Source organism: Acomys minous, assembly GCF_964271855.1.
Source record: "Acomys minous genome assembly, chromosome: 7".
Classification (NCBI taxonomy): Eukaryota; Metazoa; Chordata; class Mammalia; order Rodentia; family Muridae; genus Acomys; species Acomys minous.
Window position 1 is genome coordinate 43049048 of NC_140488.1, and position 18890 is coordinate 43067937.

General features: G+C 38.5%; 1 protein-coding gene across 8 annotated transcripts in view; it reads left to right on the forward strand.

The window, feature by feature from the left end:
• Window positions 1-18890, forward strand: part of ACSL4 (acyl-CoA synthetase long chain family member 4) — a 77827-nt gene that overhangs the window by 29702 nt on the left and 29235 nt on the right. The window contains exons 2-7 of one of the 8 annotated variants that reach the window (XM_084790140.1): window positions 1394-1443; window positions 6030-6080; window positions 11818-12057; window positions 12300-12477; window positions 13380-13489; window positions 16672-16810. In XM_084790140.1, coding sequence (XP_084646266.1) covers window positions 11830-12057; window positions 12300-12477; window positions 13380-13489; window positions 16672-16810 — 655 coding nt within the window. In that variant the 5' untranslated portion in view covers window positions 1394-1443; window positions 6030-6080; window positions 11818-11829. Of the gene's footprint in view, window positions 1-1393; window positions 1448-4887; window positions 5043-6029; window positions 6081-11540; window positions 12058-12299; window positions 12478-13379; window positions 13490-16671; window positions 16811-18890 lie in introns of those variants that run through there. The other 7 variants (XM_084790134.1, XM_084790139.1, XM_084790141.1 and 4 more) reach the window with 7 other exon arrangements.

Consider the following 18890-nt stretch of genomic DNA (forward strand, 5'->3'; position numbering starts at 1 on the left):
GATGGGTAGTTTTTTATATCCCTCCACCCCCTTTCCTCCTACCTCTTCCTGCCACCTACAGCCCTTTACATTGTTTTGGTTGGGTGATTTTTCTTCTTACATTGCAATGACCAGACTTTTCTATAAGAGAACTATATGGCTTGTGTACAAAGCTGAAGGTTTTCCTTTACAGCATTCACCTTGTGAACTCTTTGGACTTTGTATATATTTATGCATTCCTGCCCCCATGTTAATACCAAACTGGTAAGAAGTAGAGCATCTCAAATAGCGTGACTTTTATTTTATTTTATTTTTTATTGTTAGAACAACTTTATTCAGAGGCTTGGGGAAAAAGGTGGATAAGCCCAGCCCACGCTCTCTGCTCTCCTCCACAGGGCAGATCTTAGAGGTCTCCGTCTAAGAGCGTGTGACTTTTATATAGGTAGATCCTTGCTTCAGACTCATATAGTAACTAGCTCCAGCACTCCCTCCCCAGAAGTATATCATAAATATTAAATTAATGTTGGGAAAGGTTCTATTAAATATAATAGAAATTATCACTTGTTGGTTAAACATTTCCATAAAAACTATTTTTTTAATAATGGAAATTTTTTCTTTGAGAATTTCATACATGTATACAATGACTTTGATAATATTCACTTTCTTCAAGAATGCCAAATATAAATAGCCAAAACACTAAGAATGTAATATTTATAATTCCTGATTGTATCATGGTTCTTCTTGCTATAAGTAGTTTATTGTATATATGTGTAATGATATAAATGATATTTTTAAAAATTAAAATTTCTTTTAAATATTAAAAAAAATACTATCATGGGGCTGCAGGATGGCTCAGTGGGTGAAGATACTTTCTTCCAAGCCCAATGGTTTGAGTAGCAGTGGTGCAGGGCATAGGATTTAGTAAGTTACTGGCCTGAAGAGCGGGTTTCATCTCCATTGCCTACGGCAGAGTGGATGGGACAGCAAGGCTTAAATGGTGGTGTAAACATTAACTTAATGCTCAGTGCTGCCGATCTGTCACCCTCTGGAGAAAAGCCGTTCTTTCTTTTACACTTCTCATAGTACAGAAGTAGAAAGCTTAATGGGTCCAGTTAACACCAGCTAGTTTGATAATGAAGGGATCAAACACGCAAAGAAAGCACCAAGAATGTGACCTGTGCTTGTTGCCATTGTCTCAGAGCTTTGGCTGCTGTCTCTCTTTTGAGTCCCTCTCAGTTAACTTATGTGAGCTCCTTCGAATCAAGCACTCATCTTAGTAGTTTCTTGTTTTGCCCTTGGTAGCTGCTTTATCCCCAGTTAAGGTGCACAGAAAATGTGAGCTGTCATCTTGTTTTCCTTTGCAAGGTTTCCTGTCCCACGTCACTGTTCTCATAAATGTTGTCTCTCACTGCAGAATCAGATCACGGGAGCTATACCTGTTCTTAAAAGCGAAAGAAGAAATCTGTAAGTATGTGTCCTTTTGGACTTGAAATGTATAATTATATACACACTTTGAGGCTATGGAGGGAAAAAAAACTTACCAATATCTGTAATGTTAAAAAGACAATATTGGGGCCAGGTGTGGTGGCTCATGTCTTTAATCCCAGCACTCGGGAGGCAGAGGCAGGTGGATCTCTGTGAGTTCAAGGCTAGCCTGGTCTACAAAGTGAGTCCAGGACAGCCAGAGCTATACAGAGAAACCCTGTCTCGCAAAAAACAAACAAACAAACAAACAAACAAAAAACAAAAAAACCACCAAAACAAAACAATAGGAAATATTGGGAAAAGTAAAATGGAAACACATGTTTAGATTATGCAATTTCTAGAATTTCAACCATATGTCACCCAATTGTAGAAGGAGAACATTTCTTTCTTTGAGTCATAGTCCAAGATGGAGTTATGGATTGGAGTTTCAGTTTTGAGCACTGAGGTGTCCAAGCTATTTTGGCTGGCTGAGTGGCTTCCTTGTCTGTAAAATGGGCTGGATAGGAAGCACACAATTGCTGATTCATGGTGGCAGTTCATGCACATCTCAGAAACGGAGGCTTATTGTTCCTTATCAGGTCTTTCTCAACTGGAGGTGGATACCTATCTGCTGTGCGGAAGTCTAAATATCAGCACTGTCTTTCTCTGAGGCCTTTATTCTGTATCGTAATGTGGAGGAGAGTCAAATGCAACAGAGCACTTGAAGTCAAAACGTGTGAGGCTTAGAAATTGAAAATTATCCAGTGCAGTTGCTCCCCAAAGTAGATTTTTTTTAGGTCAGTGTTAGCCAGTGGAGACATTTTTACTGGACCTCTATGAAGCATGGCAAAAAGGAACAGTAGGCATGAGCTTTCTTGTTAATGCTAGCCATTTTCAATGTAAGGGATATACCTGCCTCATTTTGGAGAGGTATTTATTTTATCAAATGATTGCGATGGTAAATGGTAGGAGTATTTTTAACACTCACACCTATCAACAAAGTAGCTTTCTGTCATAACCCTTATCCTTACAAACCAAACTAGTCTTTGGTGTGTTGAAATCTGAATCGAATTTTCTAATTTTACAGATGAGAAATGACAGGCTCATTTGTTTCAGACTTGACAGCTCAACAGCTCTGACATTGCCTCTCTAGTATTTCTGGTCTTTTGAGAATTGGTCTCATTGTACTAAATTATGAACTTGCAATGGAAGATGGAGTAGTTCCTTTGTGCTAATGACTGATTTCCAAGCATGGAGAAAGTCAAAAGACTTGATGTTCTTACATGCCTAAATTGATGGCCCCTTGGTAGTTTGCTTTAGAAGATACTTAAACATGGTCACAGAGGAGGCCAGATCAGATTGACAAAGCACGTAGCATATCCGTAAGGTTCGCATTTCCCTTGGAAAAAAGACTGCTGCCATGGAGGGGTGTGGTGGAGGTGGGATGGAGTGTAATCTATCAAGCCTTTATGGTTATCTCTCCAGAGAGTACTCCCTTCTTTCTCATGCTTGGGCACCAATCTACACACACACACACAGCAACACATTTATAGCAATTGACTCATAGTAATTGGTCTTGGCCAATCCAAATGTAGCTGATCTAGGTTTGGGCAGAAAGAATACTCTGAAGGTGAAAAGTAGGAATTATCAGTGAGTTGGCAGAACACCTGGCCAGTTATGTTCAGGAGTTTTCAGACAGTGCCCTATGGCACTTTGGAGGCTCTCCATCAATTGTCCCAACTTTGCTCCAATCTTAGACTAGGTTTTAAAATAAAAATAATTTCCTTATTGCCTTTGCCTCACTCACCTTGGTGAAACATGGGCCAGGTAGCATCATGAATGTAAGAAACAAAAGAGTGGGATATATTCCTGACCTAACATGGAAGTGCTAATTTTGAGAGTACCTTTTCATGTTTTTTTTTAATACTCAACTTTGTGTGTGTGTGTTTTTTTCAGTCAAGAATTCATCATTTTTTTTCAATGTCTGAATAGTTGAAGTAAAAGTGGAGATTGTTTGGGAATTATTTCATGTGCTCCTTTCTCCTTTACTCTCATTGGCTACCCATGAGATTTCAGTCTTCAACAGATTTATCAGCTTGAGTTCTTTTTTTTTTTTTCCTTTTTTTCTTTTTTCTTTTTTGGCTTTGTTTTTTGAGACAGTTTCTCTGTATAGCCCTGGCTGTCCCAGAACTCGCTCTGTAGACCAGGCTGGCTTCGAACCATCTTCCTCTGCCTCTGCCTCCCCCTGAGTGCTGGGATTAAAGTCATGCATCACCACCACCCAGCGTGTTCTTTTTTATTTTGTCTTACTCATAAGATATATGTGATAATGAAGATAAAAGTTTGTTCATAAAAACAACAACAACAACAACAACCACCACCATGAGAGAAATAGTGGTTAGGCAGCTTTACTGAAGAGACTTGTTTGGCCTTCCCATAAAAAATGGTTTAAAACTATGTTGTATAATTTTTAGCAGTATAAAGGACTGGAAAACAATACCAGTTGAGAACCAGCTGATTAAACTGCTTCCACCTCTATCAAATAGGGAGGGCAGGTGGCGTGTTTTATTCTGTTTGTGTGTGTGTGTGTGTGTGTGTGTGTGTGTGTGTGTGTGTGTGTGTGTATCTAATTGTACAAGTCTACCTATAACACAAAGATATTCCTGTGGGAAATTCTACTGGCTACAGATTTTTTTTTCTGTTTTAACATGCACTCATGTTTGACAACTCTCCATCATTTGTAATACTTCATTATAATAAATATGTAAGTTAACAGTTAATAGGTGCATAGGTTACATACTGACTGTGTATTTTTCTTCTTTAATAAAAACACAGTCACTAGAACAACTTTATAGTTCGGGTCTGTAAATGTGTTCCTTTTGGTTGACATATGTTAAAATTAAAACAAATGTGTTCCAACAAAGAAAGCTTCCCAGGGAACCAGAGGCTTTATGGACAGAATGAATGTCTACACATCCATGCAATAGGTCACTTCTTTTTGCAGCAAGGCTTTGTGTACAGGAACCTGTACCAGTTATTGCTTAGCTGCCATTGTACAACTTTGTCATTGTCTTTGTGCTACCTGCTTCCCTTTTACAGGCAGAAAGCACTTCTACTTCTTTCTAAATACGTAATGGGGTGTTTGTATGTTTAATGAAGTTGGATTGTAATGTCATGCTTTGCCAGAAGCTACCAACTTCTAATACCTATCTCCTCTGAGTTCCTTAACTTCAGGTTAAATTACAGTCAATTACGAACTGAAGAAATATATTTAAAAATCAGTGCTGTCTCTTATCCCTTAAAAATGAGTTCTAGACATATAGTCCTACACAGTATAGATGTGAAGTGTGTAGGCAGTAACATTGGCTCCTATATCTCATTTCAACATACAGAGATAGAATGCCAATTTCACTAACCTGTGACCTAGATGAAACACGTAATGCATGCTGGGGATCTTTTTAAGGCATTATGAAAGGGAGGGAGCTCACACTAGAGCATGAAGGAGCATCTTCACCATGGCGGCTGGGGTGCTTTCTTTCCTGGGAAAAGCTGGGAAGAGACTGGCAGAATGGCGACTTCAGGAGTTAATGCTTCTCCAGGTGATGAAGTAAAAAGGGTTTGGCTAATCGTGGGAGAGACACACTCAAAGATCAGTTGTAATGTTGAAATACTTTAAAGCAAAACCAGTAACTAGCTATATGTATATGCTGGTGAAGGGGAGTATGTGTGTGTGTGCGCGCCCGCGTGCGTGCACACACACACACACACACACACACACTCTCTCCAAAATTTTTATTTTGTCAGGTTTTCAGTTTTAATAACTGAGTTTCAAGTCTGATTATACAAATTATTTTGTATTGGTTAAAATCATTATTGTTTGCAGTATGGCAATTTGAGTTTGGCGAGACTGACCATGGGAGTCTGGAATAGATAAGCCTATGGAATGATTTGGGGCTGCAGATTCTCTTATAGCAAGAGATCTTGGTAGCTAATCTCAGTTCAGTCTGTGAAACAAATTAGAGTGTTAACGCATCTCCTTAATGTCTGGTGTTATTTGCCAAATGTAGGTGTTCATTTCTTAACATAGTATGTGAGTATTTTCATGTTTCAAAGTCAGAATGACTGTAACAGTGTGTGAAATGTGTTTTTTTAAAAGAAAATAGGCACGCCACCCTTTTATAAAAATCTTGGTGATGCAACATCTATTTAGAAATACAATCTTTAAAAGTATAGCAGGTATTCTTATCCATTCAATCTGTTGACATTTTATAATTTTATGATTTAGTGTTTGGTAGATGCAACTATGGGCAAATTTTCTTTAGTTGATACTTAGCTTACTCATAAATATGTGACTTGAAAATGTGAGAAATGATATTTGTATGGTTGACTATTAATTTTCAACTTATTTAACATTTTAATAAAACTTTAGGGCAGTGGTTCTCAACTTCCTATTGCTGCAACCCTTTAATGCAGTCCCTCATGTTGTGGTGACCCCCAAACATAAAGTTATTTTCATTGCTACTTCATAACTAATTTTGCTACTGTTACAAATCATAATATAACTATCTGTTTTTCAATGGTCTTAGGCGACCCCTGTGAAAGGGCCATTTGACCCCCAAAGGGGTTGCAACCCACAGGTAGAGAACCACTGCTTTAGTATAAAAGATACATGATGCTGGTTTCTTACTTTGGTGGCAGATTCATTGATCCTTGCTTGGTTTTGTTCACTTTCTAAAGCTTTTGTAAGAATTATCTTGGCATTAATCATCTGAAATTGGTATTGTGTCACCTGCTTCTGGTGGAGAAATTTCTTCTTTAGAATTCAGACCTTACTCAGTATGTAGTATTTACTTTGGGCCCTAGAGCTGAATGTATTGCTAATGCTTTTTGTGTTTAACCTGACTCAGGGTATTTGAAGTAACTGGAATGAAATATACTTACTAAATTGGTCATCAGAACAACAGTAAATAAAAATGTATCCGATTCGTCACTAAACCTTTTAGGATTTGCTAGGTATCTAAAGGCCTTTATTTTTGTCTCATACAATGCCTTTGGGTGAAGGACAAATCAGTGCTCAAAACTGTTGCTAGTATTTCTTCCTAGATAAGGTTGGTCTCTCTTACCTACTTAGAGGTCCAGTATAAGCAGACAGTAGAGCTGTAGCACACAGACTTGCCTGCTACAGTCTAATCTCTACTCAGCTGTGCTTTGGCAAACTGTACTGTCTCTGAGTTTCTTATACCTGTAAAGTTACCACCTTAAAGGCCTTCTCTGACCAATTAAATGAGACCATATCTTGAAGCCGACCCAACAGGAAATGCTCAGTAATTATTTATGAAGATGATTCCTACCCAGAATAGCAAAGCTTTAAAGGCACAGTTAACTTTCCTGGATGCTATCCTGAAGCAGAAGGCCATCTGTCACTTGACTTCAAGGAAACACAACTAAGTTTGTACCCTAGTAACAGGGGAGTGCAGTATACTTTTCATACAGGAAAGGGCAGCATACCTTTGTAAGGGGCATCTGTCACAAAACAAATCACAAAGTGCAAACACTGGAACCATCCTGCTCTTATAGCACCAATCTTTATCCTCTGCAGTGGAGAGCATTTTAGTTTTATATTTGCCATTAAGTATCCAACAACCTTTTCAAGTTCATTTCAATTACCAAGGATTTTAAGAGCAGCATGTTTCCTAGAATTTTAATGCAATTTTTAAAAAATAGAGCTAAAGTTAAGTATATTCAGATTATTTTGTTTGTATATATTTTTGGTGTCTAATTCAGACAAGGTCCACATATTCTTAGTAAATACACTTATTGAGTAGTTGATACATAGAAGCGCTGTTCTGCTTGGTGAGGTTTCAGCAGCAAAACCCCTCAGATCACCTTAAAAGCTTCTATTCTAATGGAAACATAGACAATAAACATGAAAAATGTGACCCAATAGTATATTACTGAAAGGAGGTAAAGAGAAAAATGAAGCAAGAAAGGGGGTATTATTGTAAGAGTAGTTTTTAAATAGGTGGCTAGAGAAAGTCTAACTAGAAAGATATTACTTAATCAAAGATGGAAAATAGACAGAGAAGTACCACACACGGTTATCTTAGAATAATTCAGGCAGAAAGAATAATAAGAGCAAAACCCTGGAGTCATAATATAGTGAATGAGGGACTGTAGCGGTGTGCCAGAGGAGGGCATAGTAGGAAGTGAACTCAGAAACCCGAGGAGCAGGGAATATACTCAAATAGGCAAGGCTGAGTAAAATCCATTGGTAGAGGGATCAGTAGCTGCCCTTTGGTATGGAACTGGCTGGTATGTCTAACCATTGAGGACACCATTGATTGTACAGATTTGAAGTGTAAGGGAATCGTCAACCTATGTGATATTTCAATCTGTGAAGCTAAATGAGATGAGCACAGGTGAGAGTGTAAATAGAGGAGCAATTAGAGGATTGGATACCGTAGTATGGAGGGGTCAGGGAAATGAGGGCAAGGAAGGAAGACTGATAGTGGCAGAGAATAGGAAGAAAATTTTAATCTGGCATCTTGGGAGTGAAGTGAAGGAAAAAAAACAGCTGTATTAAAGGCTGCTCTAGGTGAAGGAAATGACTCTGAAGCATTAATTGACCTTTGGACATAAAGTGTGGAGGTCATTGGTGGCACTGATCAGATCACTTTAGATGTGTGGTGTCGGGGGACAAAGACATGAGTATAGTGGGTACAAGAGAAAACAAGATGTGGGAACTAGGTGACAGATTATACAGATAGCTCATTTTAAAGTTTTCTTTGGCTTGTTTGTGATGGGATTAAAGGTGAGCACCACCATGCTCCGTGGAAGGAATGGTTTTTCAGATGAAATAAATGCTAGGCTGTTAGAAGAATGTTGATGGGAATGATCCAGTAGAACAGCAGAGTGGCAAGAATGGCTACAACACTACTACCATCCCCAGGCAAATAAGTAGGAACCGTGACAGTTCATCCAGTCACAGAAGTGAAATGAGCATATGGCCATAGACATATGGAGATGAGTCCATAGGGTTGTGGCGTCCTGTGGAGGCTGATTCTAGATTATTCTTAATTTATCTACAAAATAATAAATCAGGACAGCAGCTGAGAATAAGATGATGGTCTGAAGATAATGCAGGACATTTCGAAGAGTAATATAGTGGGTCCACTAGCTCAGTATGGTTTCTGTGTATCATCTAGCGAGACATTTAACACAATGATGCATTCCTGCAAATGAAAGTGTGTGGGCACAGGTGCAGATTAGGTAGAGGCTTGGGTTGACCCAGCTTGTGGTTTAGCTGGGCCAGTAAAGCAACACGAGAGAGTGACAGTTATGCTGAGAGACTATGCCAAAGGCTGATTCTGATTGCCCATGGATTTAAGTAAGGAAGGCAAAGGGTTCCTCCAAGAAAACGACGAGGTAGGTAACTTAGTATTTCCATTTTACAGATGAAGCTTTTCAAGCTTTCACCTGTTCAAAGTCACACTTATAGTAGACACTGAGGTCACCTGGCTCCTCAGTCAAGCATGCTCGCTGCCTAGGATACCTGGTTTGTAGACAGTGGCTCATTTTAGTACAAGGGCAGAATATTTATGTGTGTCTCTGTACTAAGCACTGGAGATTATGTAGAAGGCATTTCCCTCCTACCAAGACTTAAATCCAGCATGCAAGAGACTATATATAGATACCATAAATGATTATTTATAGCCAAATAAATTATAAGACTCTCTACTTCTTTGTATTTGCTGCCCTAAATTTGATAAATTGTCATTTGAGAGTATGGTGGTACTGTTCTTTAGGGACATTGTATAAATTCGAAGACATGCCTTTTTGTCTTCCCTGGGATTGTATATACTCAAGTACATTTCTTTTCAAATTCCCTTTTGTACTTTTTAAGTAATCCATTACTATGTCAGAGGGTTTCTATTGCTATGATGACCACCATGGCCACAGCAACTCTTATAAAGGAACACATTTAATTGGGGCTTTCTTAAAGTTCAGAGATTTATTTCATTGTCATCATGGCGAGAAGAATGGTAGGATGCAGGCAGACATGGTTCTAGAGAGGTATCTTAGAGTTCTATATCTAGATTGGCAGGCAACAAGAAGAGAATGTGCACTGGGCCTGGCTTGAGCATCTTAGACCTTAAAGCTTGTCCCCAGTGACACACTTCCCTTAACGAAACCATACCTACTTCATCAAGGCCACACCTCCTAATAGTGTTGCTCTCTATGAGCCTATGGAGGCCATTTTTCCTCAAACCACCACACATTAAAGAACTTAATTTGAAGCTGTGAGGTGGTGGCACACACCTTTAATCCCTGCACCTAGGAAGCAGAGGCAGGTGGATCTCTGATTTGAAGCCAGCCAGGTCTACAGAATGAGTTCCAAGACAGCCAGGGCTATGCAGAGAAACTCTTGTCTAAAACAAAAACCAAACCAAAACAAAACAAAACAAAAACCTTAATTTTTAAAAATATGCATGTGAATAGCTTGTCTTACGTTTTTAAGGCTTATCAAGGAGCAGCAAAACACCTTTGTTACAAGAAGGAAATGTTGGCAGAAAGCTAGTGGCAAATACATGTAATTCTTGTGGTTGGGAGCCCAGCTGTAGAGAGATGATGATGTCATCGAGTAGCAGAATGAAGGTGCAGAGTTTTAGTAATGTAGGAAAGCAGATAAAGAGAAGATTGTTGTAGACCTAGCAGTTAAATGTCTGGTGGGTTTCTGAAGGCTTGGCTTTGCATCAGACATGTGACAACTCACTTGAAGAAGTGAGTGACTAGATAGACTTCTCAGAGAGACCAAGAAAGCAAGTTCTACATTTAGGATACATCAGAATTTAAACTTGGAAAGTTCCAAATATACTGTGTAGGCCCCAAATTTGTAGGTAAAAGTTGATTTGGGTTCATCAAATGGTTTCAGGAATCTCGTCTATATATCAGTTCATGAATATATGAGTAGAGTTTATATGTTTCACTGGGTTTTCAAAGGATTAATTTCTTTAAAAAATTAAGGCCTACTGGTTTAGTCTGAACAGAAAACATTGTTCAAGGTTGCATTGTCAGGTAGTGGCAGAGGCACATATTGAAACCGTGTGATTCTTAAGTTTCTTACACATCTTACCACACTAAGGTCCAGCGTACATCCAACTATCACCAGTCCATCCTATGTACCCTTGGCCATTTCCCATTTCCTCTAAATTCGTCTTACACCTGATGTTTGCCCGGCATACTGCAGTGTCGTTTGAAATGTCAGTGCTTTTGAGTGGTAGTGCTTTAGGGGTGGCATTTCAGGGAGTTCTGAGTTCCTACAATATAACCGGGCTTCAAGGCAGATAACTCCATGGAACCAGGCGTGGTGGCGCACGCCTGGGATCCCAGCAGTCAGGGAGGTAGAGGCAGGCAGATCTCTAATTTTGAGGCTAGCCTGGTCTACCGAGTAGGTCCCAGACAGCCAGGGCTACACAAAGAAACCCTGTTCCCGGGGGAAAAGAAAAGAAAGTTATAGAATAACTCCCAATTTGCAAAGTACTAGATCTATCTTATATGCTGGCTGCCTTGGGTGTCTTAACTCATAATAGGCCAGAACCAGGACTTAACACTATTTCAGATCTACACTCCTCTCGGGCACCTGGTACAGTTTTGAGCACAGTTTGGTCACTAAGAAATAGCTGTAATTGTATTGTTCCCATTTGGAGAAGATGGTGATCAGCATTATCTCAGAAATTCACCTTAATAAAGAAGTAAGGATAATAGCCTTCGGGTGTTCTTTGCATCCTCATGCATTGATGAGAGCATGAAATTGCAAATCATTGCCTAATATAGAGAAGAATATAAAGTACTCTTATAACTCTACCCAGAACAAAAAATGAAATTCAGAAATTCTGGCACTAGAAAAAGTTTATGTCTATAATGACTAAGCTTGAAAATGCCTGCATTTCATGCCAGTTACTTCATATTCCTATATCAAATCAATTATATAAACTAATAAAGATCTGAGTATTTAAATTAATTGTGCTATCAACTTGCTAATATTCTTTTGTTTTTTTTTTCCTATTCTCTGCCTGGTTTATTGTCTTTACCTACAGGTGTACTTTATTGTCGGCTTCCAAAGATTACTAACTTTTATCTGTATCACTAAAATTGAACTACCTTGGCTATACTGCTCCTCTTGCTGCTGCTTCCAGAAACCTAAGGCTTTAAAGAAGCCAAAGAATAACAACTAATAAGCGCCATACTAGACGCTTTTCCATGATGAAACTTAAGCTAAATGTGCTCACCATTATATTGCTCCCTGTCCACTTGTTAATAACAATATACAGTGCCCTTATATTTATTCCATGGTATTTTCTTACCAACGCCAAGAAGAAAAACGCCATGGCAAAGAGAATAAAAGCTAAGCCCACTTCAGACAAACCTGGAAGTCCATATCGCTCTGTCACGCACTTCGACTCACTGGCTGTCATAGACATCCCTGGAGCAGATACACTGGATAAATTGTTTGACCATGCTGTAGCCAAGTTTGGGAAGAAGGACAGCCTTGGGACCAGGGAAATCCTAAGTGAAGAGAATGAGATGCAGCCAAATGGAAAGGTTTTTAAGAAGGTAAAACATTTGTGTCCCTTTTATTTCTCTTAATGACAGAGGTACTGTTGTTCACTTTGTTGTAAATTAAGTGCGTTTTAAGAATGCTGACACTGTATCCTGGTGCTGGGTGAATTCTCAGAGGTCTCATAGCTTCTGAGTATTCATGTAATGGGATTTTTGAGAGTTGTCTGTTTTGAGTAGTATTTTAACTCCTTATTTGAATAAATATTGATAGTGGAAAATGTCTCACTTTTTAACAGTTAATTCTCGGGAATTATAAATGGATAAACTATCTTGAGGTAAACCACAGAGTGAATAACTTCGGAAGTGGACTCACTGCACTGGGACTGAAACCAAAGAACACCATTGCCATTTTTTGTGAGACCAGGGCGGAGTGGATGATTGCAGCACAGACCTGCTTTAAGTACAACTTTCCCCGTAAGTGCCTTGTGCTTTTTACAGGGGAGCAGGAGGAGTCTGCTTACATAGAAAGTGTGTTCTGAGATGCTTCTGGTTTCCAAGTGGGCTGAATTTGAAAAGTAAAACATTTTCATAGCGTATACTTGAGACCATGGATTTGTTCCTCTGCACTTAAAATAAGTGTGTACACACACACACACACACACACACAGAGAGAGAGAGAGAGACAGAGAAAGACAGGAAATAAAATTATTGCAGTTAAGTGTAGGGATCAGCTTTTATTTCAAACCAAGATAGATGCTACAAAAATGTTACAATATGGCCTTATGGCCCACCTTCAACAAGCAATAACAAAGGTGCCCATCACTGTGTGGGTTATTTCAAGTTATCAGAGGAAAGCTGAATCTCCACGTCTGTTCTAAATTTAGCAGATGTTACTCAATTCCAACTGATTTTACTGTTAGTTTGTGCTGTTGTCCAGTGGGTCCTCTGGAATTCATCTACCAGCCTCGCTAGGTAACGTACAGACATCACCAGTGGTATTAGAAATTGAACCCACTGAAAAATCATGTTAATCTTGTTAATTGTGGCTGATCTTCTGACTTGAGATTCTGAAAATTTCAAAAATTGGCTTATCCATTCTTTGGAGCAATGACTAATGAAAGTATGCCACAGGCAAGTCGTTGCTGGGCTACACTCTGACAGGACTTCTCCCAGGACCTTCTGACCTTAAGTATCTCAATTTGATTACTGGGAATTTGTACGGCTAAGTTTGAGATACCTGGAGACTATGAAATCAAATCAAGTCATAAACTGCTTTTGTGTCTGTAGTGTTGTTGTCTGTAAGGCCTGGCTTAAATAACATACCATCCTCAAAAGTGTTACATATACAATTTTCATGTTTACTTTTTCTTATGTAGTTGTGACTTTATATGCCACACTTGGCAAAGAAGCTGTAGTTCATGGATTAAATGAATCGGAGGCTTCCTATCTGATTACTAGTGTTGAACTTCTGGAAAGCAAACTGAAGGTAAATGGGAAATTCAGTTATTCTGAATTTATATTTAATTTTAAACCAACATATAAAATATATGTGTATATATGTGGTACCATGTGGTAGTTTAACACATGCTTACACTGTCGAACGTTCAAATCAGCTTAAAACATGTTTCCATAAATATTTTTCATTTCTTTATGATGAAAACGTTGAGTATACTCTCAGTTTTTTAAAATATACGATATATTATCAGTACAGCCAACCTGCTGTGCAGTAACACCATATCTTCTTGCTCCATACCCAGCTGTAACTTAGTATCCATTAATTAACTTTTCTGTCCTACCACTCTTCTTGTTCTACCCCACCTCTGGTAACTCCAATTCTACCCTCAACTTCAATTTGATAAGATTTTCTTACATTTCACATGCATGAGATTATGTATTACTTACCTTTATCTTTCTGTGCCTGGCTTATTTCACTTACAGCAATGATCTTTAGTTGCAGCCAAGTTGTTGCAAATGGTAGGCTCCCGTTCTTTCTGGTTGAGAAGTATTCCAATGTATATGTAGCATGTTTTCTTTTTCCCTTCATGAGCTGATAGGCTGTATCCATTCCTTGACTATTGTGAATGGTATAGTATTGAACATGAGAGTATAAATGACGTTGACATAATGACACAATTCATTCCTTTGGGATTTCCAATATTAAGGTTGTTATGGTCATATATTAATTTTATTTTTAAGTTTTGGAGGATCTTGGGAGTTAGGTGAAATTTCATGTGGTTTTGACTTATGTTTCCCTGATAATTCATGATGCTGAGAATTTTTCCATATATCTGTTGGTTATTTACGTGTCTCCCTTTGAGAAATGTTTACGTAGATCTCTTGCTCATTTTCGCTTGGGGTCTTTGGCTTTTTGTTGCTGAGTCTCTGGATCTGTATCATGTCACATGTAGCGATTGCAGTGTTTTATCCTGCCCCATAGCTTCGTCCTGTTTCGATGACTCTTTCCTTTACTGCTCAGAAACCTTTTGGCTTCACAAAATGCCATTTGTCTGCTCTTGCTTCTGTTTTCTCCACTTTTGGAGTTTACCCAAGAACAAAACAAAAACAATTGGAAAAACAAAACTCGTTTTCCCAGATTGGGCCATCTCCCCAGGCCTGTTTAATTTTGAAAAACTCATTTGTGGTCTCTTCATCTTTTGTATTGATGTCTATTTCATTTTCTTCTGTTTTATTTTTGGATTGATTTGTTGTTGATTTTCTAGGTTTTTTGAGACTCAATGATGGTCTATTGTAGTCTTCTTTTTAAATGAAGATGTTGATTACTATAAACCTCACTTTTGATACTACTTTTGTTGTAGCTTATATGTTTTATATCTTATGTCTCCATTTTCATTTAAGGAAATTAAAAAATTCCTTTGATTTCTCCTTTGATCTATTGTTTGGGTTGTTTGATTTTCATGTATATGTGTAGTTTGTAAAATGTATTATTTTCTACTTTTATTGTACTGTAGTCAGAATAGATACTTGCCATGATTTTAATTTTTTTGTTTCTTTGTTTTCGAGACAGGGCTTCTCTGTGTCAAAGCTCTGACTGTCCTGGAACTTGATCTGTAATCCAGGCTGGCATTGAACTCACAGAGATCCACTTGCCTCTGCCTCTCAAGTGCTGGGATTAAAGAAGTGTGCCGCCACCACCCAGCATCATTTTAATTTTTAAATTTTGTTGGAAGGTGTTCTGTGTCCTATTCATTGTTTATCAGGAAGTATGTTCCATATGTTAAGAAATGAGAGACAGGTGGAGAGGGTCGGGGGAGGTATAGGGTGGAGAACCACAAAGGCATATATTTTTTTAAAATGTCATAATAGTATGAAGCATTATGAAGATTTAAAAAGTGTTTGAGGAAGGAAAATGGTGATTTGGTAGCTGTTTGAAGTTTTGTAGGTACCTGTTAGGTCCAGTTGTTCTAGGGTACAATTTAAATTCTGGATTTTGTTGTTGTTCACTTTATGTATGGGTGATGTCCATCGCTTACAGTAAGGTTTTAGGCTGTCACTATATTGAAATCCATCACTCTCTTTCTGAATCTATGTTTTATAAAATATTTGGATGTTCAGATAATTGGTGCATATATATTTAGAATTTTTTTCACAATTGATTCCTTTAGTCTATCTTCTATCTATCTCTATCTATCTATCTATCTATCTATCTATCTATCTATCTATCTATCTATCTATCTGTCATCTACCTACCTACCTACGTAGGGGCAGGGGTACACATTCTACCATGTAAATGTAGAAGTCAGAACAATTTGAGGGAGTTGGTTCTTCTACCAAGTAGGATCTGGAGATCTAACTCGGGTCATCAGGCTTGGAGGCAGTGCCTTTACCCGCTGAGTCATTTTGCTGATCTCAATCCCTTTATCATCATATAATGGATAGCCTTCCTTGTTTCTTTTAACTGGTTTTGATTTAAAGTCTGTTTTTAACCTGATGTTTAATATAGGCATGCCCTTAGAAATGTAGTGAGTTTCTTATATGCACTATGTAGTTAGGTAATGTTAATCCATCCAGTTATTCTGTCATTTAATTTTTATCTACGTACATTCTGGCTGACTATTGGAATGTAATGCCATACTGCAACTATTTTGTGGCTTGTTTTCTAGTTTTGTTGAGGTGTTACTTCCCTACCTTATATAGTCTTGTGTGTTCAGTGGTTTACTCCAATGACGTATTTTGGTCCATTGCTTTTTATTTTTGCTTGCCTGTCTTTGGTTTTTGCTTTGTGGTTACCAAGAGAGGCTTCAAAAGCACATTTTGTGGCAAATAACATTAAGATGTCAAGAGACAGGCATATGATCAGAATGATAAGAAACAGAAAGAGAAAATATTAAGAAAAATTACTTAGTCTTTTCCTGTTCTGTTTAAAATATTTGTTATCTAGTTTTACATATTTTTATATTGTTTGTCTCTTGGCATCTTAGTGTAGTTGTTGATATTTCTAATTGTTTTGGTTTTAGTTGTTTTGATTCTAAAGATATGAGTGTTTTATTTAATTTTTTTTTATATTTCCAATAGTAGAGCACCCTGATTTTGTCTGTAATTACCATTGATAGTGAAATTTATTTAGTAAACATTTTCCAGTCCTTTCACTTAATAAGAATTTTTAAAGTGTGCCAAATTGAAAAGCTGGCTTTCATTTCTGTTCAACAGGCAGCACTACTAGATATCAATTGTGTTAAGCATATCATTTATGTGGATAATAAGACTATCAATAAAGCAGAGTACCCTGAAGGGTTTGAGATTCACAGCATGCAATCAGTAGAAGAGTTGGGATCCAAGCCAGAAAACTGTAAGTAAATCAGTTGTTCATATTTGTTAATTTTAGCAGATTAATAAAATGTCACATTATTAAAAAAAAACAGAAAGAAAGAAAAGAAAAGCTAATCCAAACTGCATATGACTGAATTTTTCCTTTTTCCTGAAGAACACAATCTTGACTGGATTCCTTGAAGACAGCAGGCATGCTTTAGCTTAGAGATGAGGCAGGGTTTTTTTTTTCTTCTTCTTCAAAACAATGGTCAGACTATCATTGTTAGTATTCATATCATAGAAAAGAAGCACTAGGGCCAAATATTTCATTGTTTTTACTGTTCTGGACAGTAAGCATGCCTATTATTCACTCTGGAGAGTATATATCTCAATGCACCTCCTTTGAAAGGATAGTCCAAAGCAAAACCAGTGCCTCTACTGGCTTGATGTACAAAAATATGTGACCTGTGGAGAAGGGTCTGTTATCCCTAGCTTCATACTGCAAAGATTGATGCATGGTTGCCTGGGCAATTGAGAACCACAGAGTCCACACTGCTGCTTCTGATGATCCACCAGAGCGTTTGAAACAACCTTAGAAGATATTTATCAGTCATCACAATTTTGATTGAGTTCTGACAGGAACCAACTGACATCCATTTTGTCTCTAGATAGAAAGGATCCATATATTTTTGTGATATTACTTTACTTGATTGAAGAGTCATTATCATGCCGAGTGTGGTGGTGCACGCCTTTAATCCCAGCACTCAGAGGCAGTGGCAGGTGGATCACTGGGAGGCCAGCCTGGTCTACAAAGTGAGTCTAGGAGAGCCAAGGCTACACAGAGAAACCGGGTCTCAAAAAAAAAAGTCATTATCATGTAACATAAGAACAGCTATTAAAAAAAACAGCTATTATCTATAGAGTTATGATACATGTTGTAGTCTGTGCTACTTTACCCCTGTAGGTAATTATTATGAGGACACATTTTGCATGTTTATTCAGAAACAGGCAAGAAATGTCATATTGATTACTTGGGGTCTAAAGAACAAAATAATGTGTACATTTGCTGCCGCTTAAAGTTGATCCTCATGAGCACCCTGTGGGAGCATTTGATATAGTCTAAGTATATAACTTAGAGCCTGGTTATTTCAGTGATATGCTTTGTTCCTCCTCCCATTCCCCCAGATGGGGTTTCTCTGTGTAGCCCTAGCTGTCCTGGAACTTGCTTTATAGGCCAGGCTGACTTCAAATTTGAACATTCGCGTGCCTTGCCACCCAAGTACTGGGGTTAAAGGTGTTATGCCACCATGCCTGGCCTCAAACCATTATTTAGAGCTAAGGTGTCTATACAGGCTTTCAGTCTTAGAAATCTTTCCCAGTTCCGTGTAAATCACTGTGAAGAGGTTTAGTCAGATGGGGCTTAGGCTAAACATCCTGAAAATAGGCTGGATTGTGTTGATCTGTGGATTGTGTCTCCCAGAAGGCCCGGACACAGAACAAGAATTCCATGTCATAAGATATTTGGTTCAGCTCAGGGTGCAGGAGAAAATGATTTTCTCCGCAACAAGTATAATAGCTCTTTGAAACAGGCAGTGTTAACAGTTGTAGGTTGCAGCTCTTCTAGCTAAGCTGCCAGCCCCAGGCCAGGCAGCAGCTGGGAGCTTGGAGCTCCAACTGAGCCAAGCCATGTGGCTTTAGGAGCCCAACTTGGCTTGAGCAAATCTGGTGGCTGCATCAGGAGCAGCCAACAACCTGGAGACAGAGGGTCTGTCCGGCAGCACCTGCAGAGAGAGGCAAGCATGGCTAGGCAGGCAGCTTTGAAGATTCAGCCATGAAGCAGAGTCTCAGATGGTCATGGCGGAGTACTAGAACGAGAAGGAGTTTATTTCATGAACCAGGGACATTATTCGGGGGGTGAATGTGTCTTGATTTGCTGAGGCTAGGGGCGCCAGGGATACTTCATTTACATGCAGCAACACAGGCCTATCATAAGAAGGAGGACTCAGTCCTTAATTATTCTATGGACCACGGGGTACTGAGGGAAGAACTTCAAGTACAGTTAGAGGTATGGGGACTGGTTGAAAGCTAAGGTACCAAGACACCTCATTAGCATGGAGGGT